Below are 16,276 nucleotides of genomic sequence, written 5' to 3' on the forward strand. Positions count from 1 at the left end.
GGAGACATTTGTTCCTCCAAGTGTGGTCCATTGTCACTGTGTGCCATGTAGCCTCCCTTGGGTTAATTTCCCATTGGTGCAGTAATAAATCACCAGAAGCTTAGCAACTTAAAACAACATGAATTTATTATCTGGCAGTCCTAAAAGTCAGAAGTCCAAATCTGGCTTCCTAGGCTGCAGGGTGTCAGCAGAGCTGCATTCCTAGGGCCTTTAGGGGCCAATGATTTTCTTGCCTTTCCAGTTTCTAAAACCTCTCTGCATTCTCTGCTCCTGGCCCCTCTCCATCTTGAAACCAAGCAGTGACCTGTGACTCTTTTCTGTCTTCCTCCGTTTATGAAGATCATTGTGATTGTATTAGGTCCACTGAGAGAATCCTAGGTTATGTCCCCATCTCAGGTCAGCTGGTTAACCACCTTAATTTCAACTGTAAACTCAGTTTTTCCTTGTAACCCAACATAGTCATAGATCCTCGGGCATTTGGGTCTGAACATCACTGGGGGCCCATTATTGTGAACAAGCAGCATCTACATCACCCCAGAGCCTATTAGAAATACAGAATCTCAAGATCTGACTCCAAGCCTCTAATTTGCATTCTAATCAGATTCCTAGGTGATTTTAGTACATGTTAAAGTTTGAGAAGCCGTAACTCCACTTTAAGCTTCCTATGATTCTATGAAAACCACATTTTTTCCATCTTCAAAATCTTCATTATTCCTTCTAATCCTGTTTTCTGCCAAAAAAAAAAAAAAAGAAGTTAATTTTGATTTGTGCCCCTAGTGTTAATTCCCAAAAACTCGGCCAAGTAGAACATGACAACACCTCATGCATATTTTTTGCTGGCAGGAAGTAGAAGTTAGAAAAGGCAATTAAATTAAAGCATTATCCATGATACAGAGGTACTGGTCTGCAAAGAGTATTTTCTTCCCCCAAGAAGATTCATAGGAGTACTGCCTTCATTAGTGTAGAGATAATATTAGTGACCCAGCAAGTGAAGCAAAACATACCCAGATGAGCTGTTTTTAAGGCAACTTCGGATGGTTCAGTATTCAAGAAATACGACTTAAACTGATTATAAAATTTCCTTCAAAGTTGTAAGAATGCCAAACCCATAAATAGCCCTGGTTCTCGGTTGTGTAAAGGAGGTTGGTGGCTGTTTGGCTGTTTCCTAACGATTGGTGATAGGATTAAGCTCGCCTGAAGATTACAGTCCCTCAAAGCCAGAGCCAGCCAGAAGCTGTACCTGGAACACAGGAGACACTCCAGACATTCTGTGCTCAAAACCATCAAGCTTTCTAGTAGTGGATAATACTTTATACTGAATTATACTGAGATGTACTGAAAACCAAGTGGATTAAAAATATGAAATATATTAATGATCATTTATGAGATTTTCTGCTTCCTTTCATTCAACCATTGATTTCTCTGTTCAACAAATACTTATGAATTATGTACTGTCTGCCATCTGCTGTTCTACACCCTGTGGATGTCAAGATAATGAATGCTCCATGTCCCTTGAGCTCACATGCTGGTGGGGCAAATAGTCTCTTGATGAAAATAATTGTGGGGAAACTCATGGGCCTCTCTTTGACCTGTTTTTCATGTTCTAACTGTTGTTATCTTTTAAGATCTTCCTTTTTTTTCTCCCTTTGCCATTTGGGTCATTTGGCTGTGACTCTTGCATCTAATGTTGCTGCTTGGTTTACATTAGATTAGCTACTTGTGCTAGATTAGAAAAGGAAACCCTATCAAATTACTACAGGGAAAAAAAGGTTATTAAAAAATGCTGGAAAGATCTCATGAGATTTCAGGAAGCTAAAGAGGCAGGAAGAAAGATAACTGCAAGACGAGCCCCTCACCAGCTCCATCCTGCAGGGTATCTACCTTCTCGTTGACTAATTCAAACTCCCAAAGCAGAGAATCAGATTGGTCTAATTGATCTTTTCAAGCCACTTCTAATCATTGTGGTTCATTGTCACTGTAGCCTGATTTCTTCCTTCACAACACTCATTTAGGTAAGCTGCAATTATAGACAGTCCCAACTCCCAGTGGTCCACGTGGGATTTTTGACTTTACGATAATGTGCAGGCCTACCTATACAACCATTCTGTTTCTGTTTTCAGTACAGTATTCAATAAGTAACATGAAACATTCAGCAATTTTTATAAAATACACTTTGTGTCGGATGATTTTGCTCCATGATATAGTAAGTGTACTGAGTATGTATAAAATCAGCTAGAATAAGCTGTGAGTCCAGTCGGTTGGGTGCATTAAATGCATTTTCAACTTGAACTTTTCTCAACTTAATGTAACGTTCGTCACATGGTAACCTGCATATAGTTTAATCTATCTGTTTACAGGTGTTTCCTTTTCTAAATTTGGCCGTGGTCAGACCAAGTATCTGTTTTGTTACTGTTCTACGCAGTCTGCAGTGTTCTACCTAATTGTAGTAGGAATTTATTGTGTAAATGAAAGAATAAAAGGGGATGGGGCTCGGCAGCGTGGCCTAGTGGCTAAGGTCCTTGCCTTGATCCCATATGGCCGCTGGTTCTAATCCCGGCAGCTCTACTTCCTCTCTATCTCTCCTCCTCTCAGTATATCTGACTTTGTAATAAAATTAAAAATAAATCTTTAAAAAAAAAAAAGAATAAAAGGGGATGAAAGCACATGTTATCCAGACTAATGATGGCTTCCTAGGATACCAGTGAGATTGTGGGAGAGAGAGGGACAGTCCTTGATGCACTGATCGTCAGTGAAGCTGTGGACAATTTGTGCAAGTAGACAAGTATACAAGATCTTTCCCAAGTCAGTCTTGATCACATACTCTAGCCACATGTTCTTTCCATTTCAGAACCACACCTGAAAAGACCCTTCTGTGTGGCTCACTGTAAATGCCCCACTTTTTCTTTTGGAAATTTATTGGGCAGCTAATGTATGCCAGATTCCTTATCTAGCACTTCATGTGCATCATCACCTTCCATGTTAACAGAGACACCAGCAGGTAATAACCACATTTTACAACCACAGAAGAAAGTTTCAGAGATTTAAGTAGTTCACTCAAGGTCATGTAGGTAGTGTGTAGCAGAGCCAAGATTAGAACATGGATTTGCTGAGTTCTAGAGCTCCTTCTATGGCATTTGGCACTCTCAAAGTCTTCTCCCCTACTCAGGAAAACTTAATGACTCCCTTCTCTGTAGAACCACAGTATCTTTTTCATAAAGGCAGGTCAGCGTTTATGGCATGCTTCTATTATAAATGTTCCCTAACTACACTGCTAGACTGCGCTTCCTTGGGACAGAACTGTATCTGATTCTTTTTCATATTCCCAGTGCCTGTCACTTAGTCGGGGACCAACCAGTTTCTTTCTGCTAACTGAGTTTTGTGAAGATAGACAAGCAGTTTCTCTGTGTATTTTTCTTTCAAATTTTTAAAACCCCACCATTTTTGAGTACTTTATATAGAAGTAAAATTATAGAAATGGAAAAATCTCATAACAGTTCTTCCAATCTGATATTGAAGTTTAAGTAATAAGTATACTTACATATTCTCACTACCCATATCATGCTTAGGTCACATCATAGTCAATGAGATCACTAGCCCATCATCTCCAAGTCGCTAGCCGGCACTTATCCGCGGATACTGTGACAAGGCCCAGCTGGCCTGCACTTGTTCTGGCTCTTGCATGTGCCAGCAGATGTGGTGGCTTGGCCTAGCCCAGCTCTTTCACAAACCCAACTCACATGCTGGCTGACGGGTGGATAAGTGCCGAGACTGGATACAGATCGTGTCAGACTAGAATACAGTATCCCCTTTAATGTGCAAAAATCCAGGGCTGGGAATGGGCCTGGTAGGGAAACTATGGTCAGTCTTCTGTTGGGCTGCAGTTCCTGTCAGTGAACAAGAGAGCCAGGGCTGGGCAGGCCAAGCTGGACAAGGTGGTAGCACTTGTTGGCACTTGTGGTCTGATTCATTGTTGTGGGTTGGGGTGAGCTAAGCTATAGGTGTGCTTGAGATCCAGATGGAATGTGGGATGGACCAGACCAGCGTGTTGCACATACCAGCATGCATAGAAACTAGGATTGGAGGCAAGACTAGTTGGGGTCACTGGGGGTCACCCAGATTAGGCTGTAGTTCCACTGGTATGTGTAAGGGCTGGGTTTGTGGTCAGCTGGGTTCTAGGGCACCGAACCCATTGGTTTGCGTAAGAGATTGTGCTGGAGACAGAATTGACCAAGCAGTTGCAATTGCCAGTGTGTGTAGGCTGATGTAGGTGATGGACTGAGCCAGACCCCAGAAAAGCTGGCATATATAGGAGTCAGGTCTGGCATCACCCCAGGTGAGGTTTCTTAGAGGAACCCCCAATTGAACTGCTAGACTCAAAATTCCAACCACATAGCAAATCACAAGATCTGTGGTCTGGCCTTGGAATGCATGTATTAAGACTGGGCCGCCTTAGTTGCTGATGCCTGTGCAGTGGACAGCATGCCCAGATACACCCAGATAACAGCCAGCTCATTTAGGCCTGCAGAGGACATCAAGTGTTAGTTATTTAAAAAGATTTGGAGAGTTCTAGTTCATACAATATTACGATATTATCCCGATATTATTACGCGCAGCTAATTCCCACAACCTGGTTCTTTACCGTGAGCTGAAACACCAGACGCAACGAGGTATCTTAGGAGGTTTATTTCAACAGGGCAGGAACGGGTAGAGGTGGTGAAAGTCCGGAGGAGAAAAAGGGAAGGGGAGAGAGAGAGAGAAGAGCGGGGTAAGAGAGGGAGGGATAAGAGCCGGGAAAAAAGAGAGAGCCGTACCTGGGGGAGCCTTTTTGTCGGCCAGGTATAGGGGGTGGGGATTGGGAGGGATTGAGGCCAGGCCCCCAGGGGATTGGCGCCTGCAGGTGAATGCCTAGGGATGATTGGCAAGTGGGCGGAGTTGGGGAAGGGGCTGGAAGATTGGGAGGTGGGATTCAGGTGGACAGCCAGGTTACATCCAATTGGTGGATAGCTAGGCCGGCGCGAACTTCCTGAGCTGTGAGGAAGAAGGAATGGCGCCGGGTCCAGGGAGGGATATTGGAATAACTCCTTACATCAAGTACCATGTCAGAAGATAGGGGGCAAAACAGGTTAAACAAGTCTCCTGGCCAACCTTTGGCAGCATGTCTTGGTAAGTGAATACACTGGGATGGACTATGTCAGCCAAAAGACCTTGGAAAGATTTTCTCAACCTGGGAGTATCAAAACCAACAACGTCTCAGAGCTATTGAAACCACTCAAGCTATACCCTCAGAATATTCTTCTCCACATCGGTGTTTCTAGGATGATGTCAATGGCTGTCCCCTCTTCCTCAGGTACCGATGTAATTTGGCAACTGGAAGCAACTCCCTTCACTTTCCTTCCTCCCCTCCACCCAACCCCATACAGGAGAAAAAGGGAAAAAAATTGGAAGCATGTGCCCCACCCACCTTCCCCCATGCCTGCACCCCTCCCTCATCCTAATCAATGGGCAAACATCCTTCTCAACTATGTAAACAACATCAAAAGCAAAATAGTTTTTAAAAACAGACAAGTCCAAATAGTAACAAACAAGCAAACAACAAATTGGTATACTGTCATCCATATAAAATCTTAATTATATCAATATGTAAAACTCTCAATAAAGGGAGAAATCTGAAATAACAACAACACAAAAATCACACAGAGAACCAAGAGGCCTGTTCATTCTTCCTGTCCGGCTCACTTGCTCGCACAATGTGTCTTAAAGATGTATTTATTTTTCTTGAAAGAGTTACAAAGAGAGAAGGAGAGACACAGAGAGATCTTCAATCCACTGGTTCACTCCCCTAGTGGTCACAATGGCTAGAGCTTTGCTGATCCAAAACAGGGAGCTAGGAGCTTTCTTCTAGGTCTCCCACATGGATGCAGGGGACCAAGGCCTGCTGCTTTTCCAAGCCATGAAAAAGGAACTAGATAAGAACTGCAGCAACCAGAACTTGAACTGGCTTCCGTATGGGATGCCAGTGCCACAAGTGGAGGACTAGTGCACTACACCACCTCATCAGCCCCTGATATGTGTCTCTTTATAAAGTCATGGTAAGTGACTCTGCCCTAGCAACCTTAAGCAATCCCATCATTTTAAGAGATCCAGCCTAATAGACCAAATCCCACCCCTAATCCATCAACCATTAACATCAATCTATTAACCATTAACTTCAGACCTTGGAATGTAAATCACTTCATTTTGTTAAGTCCTTATGGAAGGGAGAAAGGTCTTCAGAAAGTTTATGGAGAATGCATATCATGAAAAAACCTGTGCATGAGTTTGAAATGTTTTGCAATAAAATAAAATTACTTTTGAATTTCATTTTTTTGTCCACAAACATTTTGAAATCTGCTCGTATTTTAGGAAGAACGCCAGCCTCAGAATGGATTTGCATGGAAGACAGTGGAGGCAGAAAAAGCAGTTATTTTATGTTTATTTGGCAGAGCTGGGTTTTTGCTGATTACACAGCTGTGTAGGTGGATTGAAAACTTTGATCAGAATCACTTTTGAAAGTCAGACACAGTTTACATGACTCATCAGTAAGCCATGAAGAATTTCTAAGGAGTCATCACATGCAAGCTCAGAAATGCACAGTGTGAAGGAGGAAATCTGTTCACAGCTCTTCAACCAGACAATTCAGGTGCAGGGGAGATAGCCTGATGTGGGAAGCTGAAACCAAGCAGCATCCATGCAAATCATACTACCTGCTGCTCAGTGCAGGTGAAATGCCAGCAGGCTGGGTCTGACAGAGTAGGACAGAGCCTGCAGAGCCAGATAGGAGGACCAGGCAGGGGATTCAGAATTAAAATGCTCAGAAGGAACCTGCAAAACAACTTTTCAAATGACGAATTGAATTGGCCCAACCAGATTTAAATTAGTAGAAACAAAGCAGGGGAATGTGATTTTGGGGGGAAGGTAAAGCAGTTGCTAAATGAACCACTAACTGGCTGTCTTTATTATCACCCAACAGCCTGAACAGCTGCTGGCAGACACCTATGGACCACTGCGTTGATGGCATGCCAGCCCTTTTGGGATGCAATCAAGGGCAGCTTCACACAGTGAGCTTAGGTGCAAAGCTGCAGCAGCGGGCACACCAGCTGGGGCTGTGGCAGTGGAGGAAATGGCTGTGCGTGTGTTTATGAAAAAGCGCCAGAAACAGCCTCTGCAGAGCAGCCACTGCGGGCGTGAATTTTATGAGTTCTCCATATGCAAACTACCATTAGTCACGCTTTGATTGATCCATCCCTCCTGGAGCTTTGGTCCTCAGAAGCTTTATTTCCAAATGCAGTGGCTATCTCAGCTTAACCTCACTGTGCCACTGCCCGGTAATCCGTGCTGCATATTTAAGGTTGCTTCATAATGAAGTCTTTTTTACCCTAAAATGTGTAAGCTCCCTGTGTGTCTACTGAATTATAAATACTGACACAGTGAGCTTCCTGTGTTTTTAATGGCAACTGTGACCACACATGGTTTGTCTATCTTTCTCCAAGACATTTCATAGGAAAATTAATGTGGTGAACTTATAAATAGCAAAGGTTTGGAAACAGTACTGCTCTCTTCATGTTAACTGAGCTCCATGATTAAAGCAAAAACAGAGATTGACCTAGAAATGCACTGTAACTCAACATTACTTGAGACCCTAGAAGAGACATAAACTGGCTTTCTTTTTTCTTTTTGTCGTTTCTATAAAACTTGAAATACTTGTCTCAGTTATCTTCCTTTGGGAGTTAAATCCAATATCCAAAATTAGATTTGTTATCAGATATGTTATTGACAGTTTTCTAAGGATGCATTCAAGGCTAAGACATTAAAAAACAATAAGTAGAGAAAATGTTTTCTATACACATCAGACCATGGGATTTTTTTGTTTTTTTCTTTCACTGGAGGACATGAAAGAATAATGGAAACATTGAAAAGGGATGCATCTATCCAAGCAGTGATATATAATGTGTTCTGCCTTACTATAATAAAAACATTGTATTTTGCAGGAGAAGAGATTGGAAGCACAAAGAACAATTACTTTATTCCATGAATCTGAATCTCTACTGTCCACACAATTGTGTGTGTGGACTGAAAACTTTGGTCTAATGTAGCTGTAATACAGTTAATGTAATTAATATCCAAGTGTTTTATTATTTAGAAGGGCATACCCAATATGGCCATAATGATGGTGATGATTATAAAATTTAAACCAGGGTGGGCTTGAAATGTTCCTGAGGGTTACAGTTTGTAGTAATGATCACACCGTGTGGGATGCGTTCCTTCCTTCCTTCCCTATTGCGTGCCTGGGTCTGAATCCCAGCTCTACTTCAGATTCCAGTTTCCTGGGAGGCAGGAGGTGGAGCTCAAATGGTTAAGTCTCTGCAACCCACATAGGCAGCCTGGCCTGAGTCCTGGGTTCCCAGTTTCATCCTGGCACAACCTCAACATTTGTGGGTATTGAGGGAGTAAACAAATGAGAGAACGCACTCTCTCTCTCTCTGCCTTCAGAATAAGTAAATCATGGTAGAATTTCATGCTTTTTAATGACTGAGTGCTATTCTATGGAGTTGATGTACCAGTTTCTTTATCTAGTCCTCCTTCGATGGGCATCTAGGTTGTTTCCATATCTTGCTATTGTGGATTTGTTGCAATGAATATAGGGATACAAGTTGCTTTCTCATGTGTATGTGTCACTTCTTTTGGACATATTCCCGGGAGGGGGATTGTTTAGGGAAAAAAGCTAGAAGGTGAGGAGGAGGAAAAAGAAAAACTTTCCAGCACAATGATTGAATGATAAAAAAACAGCTTAACATAAGAATAGTTCAGAGGCGTTTTCACAGGTTTTATGCATACCTTTGGAAACCTTAAGACTCAGGCTGACTGGTACTGTGGGTCCACTCCCCAAATGGCCACAACAGTCAGAGCTAGAAGGGACTGAAGCCAGGACATTCTTTGAATACAGTGGCCCAAGGACTTGGACCATCTTCCGTTGCTTTCCCAGGCCATCAGCAGGGATGCTACATAGGAAATGGAGCAATCAGGGCTCGACCTGGTGCCTATGTGGTATGCCAGCACCAGAGGTGGAGGTGTTTAGCCTGCTCCCCCACCCTCTGCCTTCCTCCACACTCCTTCCTCAGTGCCTTGCTCCTCACTCAGTTTCCCTGTAATCCAAATGCTTTGCCATCACTTCTCACTCATTGATTTTAATTCCATCTTCCAAATCTTGGAATATCTATATCAGGTCAAGTCTGTCATATGATTTTCTAGCACATATATGTCATTTATAAGTACATATTAATGTGTATGATTATCTGATCAGTGTATTTTATACCTCTTTGGTTTCCAAATTCCACAAAATTTGGGGTTTTATCACACAATAGACATTGAAAAAATATTCACCTAGTTAGAGTTTTAAAGAAGGCACATTGGCTTGGTGCATTGGCTCAGTGGCTAAATATTTGCTTTGTAAGTGCTAGGATCCAATATAGGTACCAGTTCATGTCCCAGCTACTCCATTTTCCATCCAGCTCCCTGTTTGTGGCCTGAGAAAACAGTAGAGGATGTCCCAAAGCCTTGGGATCCTGCACTCATGTGGGTACCCAGAAGCTCCTGGCTCTTTGCTTCAGATTGGCTCAGCTTTGGCCATTGTAGCCACTTGGGGAGTGAACCAGCAAATGGAAGATCTTTCTGTTTCTCTTTCTCTCTCTAAATATGTTTTTCTAATAAAAATAAATAAATCTTTAAAAAATCAAAAAGAAGGTACAAATAAAAAGTGAGAAAGAACATGAATTTGAGGACTTTTTAATGGAGAAAAAAACCCTAAAAATCTATAAAATAAAAAATAAAATAATCAAAGGAATTTTGAGTCACAAATATCCAAATATATGTATATTGCTTGGGTCCTGATCAGACTCAGATATTTGGCTTTTAATGTCAAGATTTGAACCAACTTTCTAATCTGCAATGTCAGGCCTTCTATAAATCATACAACATGTGCTATTTTCTCATTATAAGTAAATATTCTTAAATACAGATCTATATAAAATAGGCTGCTTATTTTCTGATATAATCAGGAGATAAATTATACAGCTCAATTAAATGCTGTAGTGAGTAGTATCACATTTCACATACCATGTCCATATAATCCATATTGCATAAATCCAATTATACTAAACTGTATTTAACTCTAAAACTCTCTGGTCATAATGTAACTAGATGAAAACATATAAAGATTTTACAGTGCTTTATCAGTCTCTTACCTTTGAACCATGCAACATTGAAGAATTTGTTAGTAGCAGCTGCAGTAATCCCTTTGGCAGAAAACTGGATAGAATAGGTTTTGCTCAAGTAGGTAGAACATCTGGTAGTAATTGCAAGTCTGTGAGATAAAGGTCAGTTAATTGTAAGAATGAATATATGCTAAATTTGATTAAAGAAATGCACATGGTTCATTAAACATCAAGTTTAATCTTAACCTTTCGAAGCTCTTTGCTTATATATGGATTTACTGTTACTGCTTATAAGTGTATTGTTTTCAGACATGTGTTTGAAAGCATTTTATGCGTCATGCCTAAGATCATCATTTCACAAATACAGTACCCTGCGTTTACATGTGTTGATAAACATGACTGTTTCCACTGTGCAGATAGGCGCGCAAAGGCAGGAAGCTAACCCTGTCCATTTTCTAAGAGAGCCCATGAGCCAGTGGTAGGAAAGGCAGAGACAGGAAAGAATTTTGTGTTCCTCCCAGAAAGTATCTTGTGTGCATCTGTAGGCTTGGGGAAGGGCAGATGGCAAACCCAGAGTTGGCTTTCACACTTGCTGCCAGAGTTCTCACAAGGAGGTCTTTGTGGAAATGTGCACATCAGTGAAGAGTAGGAGTCAAGGTGATGACCAGGATGACTTCTCAGGGGTTGAAATGCCTTGACTTTGGCAACAAAGTCGATTCATTGGCTTTACAGGACCTTTTGACTGTTGTGTGAAAGATTCATAGATAAGAAATATGTAAGATACTTACTTTTCTTTTTCCTTTACAGATCTATGCAGTTAGATCAGTGGTTCCCAACAAAAGCAATAATGAAATAGTGCTGGTGCTACAACAGTTTGATTTTAATGTGGATAAAGCTGTCCAAGCCTTTGTAGATGGTGAGTATAGAGTGTCTCCTGAAGCTGAAGATGTTAGAATGAAATACTTCATACATACTCCATGTGTTTTTTTTTTCCTTAAGCAAACTAAATATCACTGGTACGTTAGTTCTCATAAAGATTAACTGTTAAAAACACATGAACATAACAAAAGCAGCACTTGGAAGTTCTTTTTCCCTCATTAGAAAAAAGAAGTAGTATGGATGATTTCCAAAGGACACCAATTATAATGCTACTGATTTCATTGCCAGCTATTCCACGTTGTTATTATACATGTCCTTTATCTGATGCTGCATGTGACTGCAGGGTAATATATTTTGTTCCTGACCTGGAAAGCTGCTCATCTCTTCAACAGTGTAAATTCTGTTTGGCTTTATAATTCTATTCCCTGAACGTAAGGTTTATGTACTCTAAGAACACTGGTTTTATTCTTCAGTATCCTTAGTTTATGATTTTTAGATTGCCTAATGATTCAGAATGCCAGTTCATCTTATTTATCTTGACAACCTTTTTGTTGTCTAAAAAGTTACGTTTAGATAGTCTGTTGTTAGTGATATTGCAGAATCTACACTCTCAGCAATTATGTTTAACCTAATAATGTTACGAGTTAAAAGTTGTAGGTTTCCTTTAAAGAATGAGAAAACTTTCCTCTCCTAATCAAATTAAACAATTTCAAGTTTTAAACAAAGACTGCTATCTGTCTTTTGTAATCTTAGGTCTTCTGTCCTGGTGTTCATTTTTATTTTGTAAGTAGGGAATAACTAAAGATAATCTGACAAATAAGGACAGGAAGGAGCTGTCCTCACATTTCGCAGTTGCATCTTATTTACACTTTGTCAAGGACAGTTTGATTTATTTATTTGCCAAGCAGTAGAATAATTCCCTTGGTTTTCTCCAGGAATAACTGCATTTCAGGGCAACATCTTGGAACCTTAGCATCATGCTCACATTCCTGGTATCAGCATTCTGGGTTAGCATCCTAATTTAACTAACAGGTGATTATCATTCAAAAAAGACCTCCAATCAGAATCCAGCATTGTTCTTCCCTGATTCATAGATTAGCAGATAAGAATCTTTAGTCAAAAGAAATAAATAGTAGAGAGCCCAATATTAATCTGACTTTGCAGTATTAGGTACAGTTTGTATCAAACTTTTTTTGGAAATAGGGACAGCCTAGCTCAAGATAAATCCTATTTCAACGTTTTCTTGCCAACATCACTTGCATGGGGGAGAAAAAGCTCTAGGAAAGGAAAAGGGCTGTCAGCTCCATTCCTCAGTTATCCCTCCTGCGTTCTCTATCAGGAAGGTTTTGATTTGGGTGATGGTGATGGGGTGGCCTCAGATGTCTCTGGGTTCAAACAGAGCACCTTCTTGGCCCTCCTGAGCATTTCACTTGTCACTGTGAAAATGTCATTAAATAAATAAATAAACAAACAAATAAATAAAAACTTTACTGATTACTGAAAAACTTATTGTGGTTGTAAAACATGAATCAAAAATATTTCTTAAGGTCAGTTACTGAAAGCACTGTTTTTAAGTTGCTTCAGAAATTCAAAGAAGCTTCAAATATAATTCAAACTTAATAAATGCTTATTTCAAAATCCTCTGCAAGTGTGGGTTTCTCTTTCAAAGTTATACTTTATAAGCTCATTGTCCATGTTACAAATAGAATTTATGTCAAAACTTGAAAACTAGAGGGTCGATTGGATATTACAGCTGCACAAAACAATAAACATAACTTCTGATTAAAAAGGATAATGTTTGTTATTTTTAAAACTTGATTTTACTTAGAAAACTAAAGTTTAACTGAAAGTAAAAATAACCCTAATGATTATTAACCACTGGAGAGACTAAAAAGCCTGATGAAAGTGACTTATTGAAGTTCTTCAAAAGGAAAAGGCTGTAAAACATTAATTCTCTGGGAAACCCTAAGAAAGGCCAGTGCAGTTAATAAAGAGTCTGAATTGTGCTTGCTTTTAGATGTGCAGTCTTATTATTTCAAGTACATCGTTTCAAATGCATGCAACAAATTGAATCTTGGAATAGATAGGAATAATTAACTTGGTTAAACTTTAGCCCAAATGATGTGGCTTATCTAAAATAGACAGTAGACAATAATTGGGACTGTACTAATTTGAAAAATTTGTATATGAATGTCTAAAGTTTATCTTTGTTTAAGCAAGGCACTCCTTATAGAGAGCTATTAGTGTAATAAGATTGTGAGAAAGGCTTAAAATTGGTAAAAGAACATATTGAAGAGCTCTAGTTTCTTTTACAAGTACCTATTTATATGCCAATTGATGTACTTATTGAAATTACCTTCAGCATAGTTGTAATGAATGAATGAACTTTGTTAGACTACGTAGTAGAAACATTGAATGTAGCTGCCTAGTGCTAACTTATTTCCTTAAATATAAATCAAGTTAGACTTGTCCTCTGAGTCAGTGGACATGGGATGGAGGGAAAGGGATGGAGGGAACCTAGGACCCACCTTTATAATTTAATGAACTTCTTCTGTTTCAGTGTAAAAGTCTTGTTAAGAATGCATCCCATTCCTATTACCAGTAGGAAGAAGTAATATCCCAGAAGCTGTCTTCCTCATCCCACTACAAGTTTTTAACATAGTGAATCAAGGCAAAAAAGAAGGGATAGCCACCCAAAAAGCTGTAGTTTGTATGGTTAATAATAATCAGAATCTCATTTAGTTCAGCATATCATAGACATTTTTACTCATATATCAAACAGCATAATTTTAATTCTACCTATGGCAACAAAGCCGTCAGAAAATTCTGAAGATAGATTTCATTTTCCCTAAGACAATATAATGATAAAAAAAATAACCTTCATGGAGTAGAGCTTAATATTTTGATAAAACCAAGATCATGCAGTAAATTAAATGAAAATCTGGGAAATAAGACATGGAAGTGGCATTTTTATTAAGGCAGGGTGTATCAAAACAAATGAAAAAGCAAAAAGAAAAGAAATTACTACCAAAATGGAAAGACAGAGATGAATTATGTGTGTTGCTTTATTTTGTGAATATTTGTTGAAGATTCTTTATCTTTATCTAGGGAGTGCAATTCAAGTTCTAAAAGAATGGAATATGACAGGAAAAAAGAAGGTAAGATTAACATTGGCTATAAATTACTCAATCTTCAATCAAAGCCTTCATGCTTATCATTTTAACAAGGCTGCCAACTTTACGCTTTTTTTAAATATGTTAATATGCCTACCCAGAAAACGTCCAGATTTCCTGACTTTCTTAAACTACCAGCCTCTCTCTTTCTGTTTCTTTCTCTCACCCTTAATTTCTATTCACTGTTTTTAACCACCAAGTGTACTTAAGACAGCCCTCAGTTGTTTTGATTTTTAAGTATTAAGGGGAGCCCAGCCTGCAATTTAAAAGGATTCAAGGTATTAACTTGCCTGAACATATCCTGTAATACAAAGAAAAGAAAAAATGCAGAGCATTTAAGAGACTTTGAAAAGCTCTCACTGTATTTTCACATGTTTTTTTTTTTTTTTTTTTTCATATGGAAGAAGGTATCCACAGCTTCCAGGACCAGCCTTTTCGTGCTGAATTTTAAGGTGAATGTTTAACGAAAGAAGAAAAAACAGCCTGTCTCGCCAGGCCTAGTGGGTCCAGGGCCTTCCTGAGTGCTGGCCTCCCTGAGACAGAGGGAGGAGGCTGTGCTCTCTGGGATACAGATTAGCCTGCCCTCTGGTCTGGACCCAGAGGGACTCCCAGAAGCCCATGCGGCGTGTCTCTTCTGCTCTTCTATGTAACCAGGCCTTCCCACAGCTGCCATGTCCCTGCCAGATCCTGTTCACCAGCCTACCCCTGTCCCTGAAGGCAGAACTCTGGACTGGGAAACATGTTGGGAAGAAACAAGAAGCCACTGTAACTGTCTATAGAATCCCAAGATGACTGAAATGACTTAGAGTCGACTTTGCCCTATCTCTCCCAGTTCCACAAAGAGGAAGAATTAGGAGATATTTCTATAACCTTTGGATGCCACCATCTCTGGTGAGCTCTCCTCGACTTTAATCAAAGCTCCCAGGTTTCTGTGTGGTGAAATTGATTTGCCTGTGAGGGGAAGGCAGTATTTATACTTGCAGGGGAACTGTGCGGACATGAGCCTTGGGGTCTGAAATTCTCTGATGTGTGATAGTAAGCAGTAGCCACACACACAATTCATGGCTAAGCGTCCCCCCTCAGAGGAAAACTGTGTGCATCCTCAGCTCTGGAGACATGGAGCTTGGAAACCTGAACTTGCTGGGGGTGTTGTGTGGTGCTGGGGGCCCCTGGGCCTTTCCTACACCCAGGACAGTGGTGCGGATGGTTGTGGTTTCCAAGGAAAAGAAAAGGAGGAGGGAGGAGGATCAACAGGAGGAAGCAGTTTCTTTTTATTTCTTTGATGAATATGTTTGAAGAACAAAGTCAGATTGATATTTAGTTGGTACTCACCAATTCAGCAGGTGGGACAGGCTCTTCCTGGAGGGCTAGCCTTCTGTATCCACTGAGGCCTACTGCATACTGATTGTTAAGTACACTTGAATGTCAACTGGACACAAAACTGAACTCAGGTACCACATGCAACATGGTTAGCAACGTCTCTCCGAGCTGTTGTGCACAGTAAGCCTCTGTACCTGTAGATTCTACAGTCTCAGGCTCAACCAATACTGTACTGAAAATGCAGTGAGGCCTACAGTGAATGTGTCTGTCCTGAACATGTATAGCCTTTTCTCCCTTGTCATTACTGCTTAAATGTACAATATAGTAACTATTTACAGAGTCTTTATACTTTATTAAGTATTTTAAGTAATCTAGAGATGATTTAAAACATACCAGATGAAGTGCATAGGTTCAGCACAAGGGACTTTGGTTACCCTTAAGAATACTTGAACTAATTCCCTGTAGACACCAAAGGACAACTACAGGTTCACCATCAGGTGTTTAGGAGTTGTATAGGATATGTTGTGGCATTGCGACCTAAAAACTTGCAGTTGTGTTTAAAAAGGGCAGAGGGCAGTTATGTGAGTTCAAAGTAAACCAAATGAAACCTTGTAATAGTGTGCCACCAGCAGCCGAGTCCAGCCATTCAAGAAA

The 16,276-nt window shown here is 40.2% G+C and overlaps 1 protein-coding gene across 4 annotated transcripts in view; it reads left to right on the forward strand.

Moving 5' to 3' along the window:
• The window catches only part of SPATS2L (spermatogenesis associated serine rich 2 like), a 174,077-nt gene that overhangs the window by 101,534 nt on the left and 56,267 nt on the right, over positions 1-16,276 (forward strand). For all 4 annotated transcript variants that reach the window (XM_058664801.1, XM_058664802.1, XM_004576944.3 and 1 more), the window contains 2 exons: positions 11,058-11,166; positions 14,238-14,287. In XM_058664801.1, the coding sequence (XP_058520784.1) occupies positions 11,058-11,166; positions 14,238-14,287 (159 nt within the window). The remainder of the gene's footprint in view (positions 1-11,057; positions 11,167-14,237; positions 14,288-16,276) is intronic.

Source organism: Ochotona princeps, chromosome 5 (assembly GCF_030435755.1).
Source record: "Ochotona princeps isolate mOchPri1 chromosome 5, mOchPri1.hap1, whole genome shotgun sequence".
NCBI lineage: Eukaryota > Metazoa > Chordata > Mammalia > Lagomorpha > Ochotonidae > Ochotona > Ochotona princeps.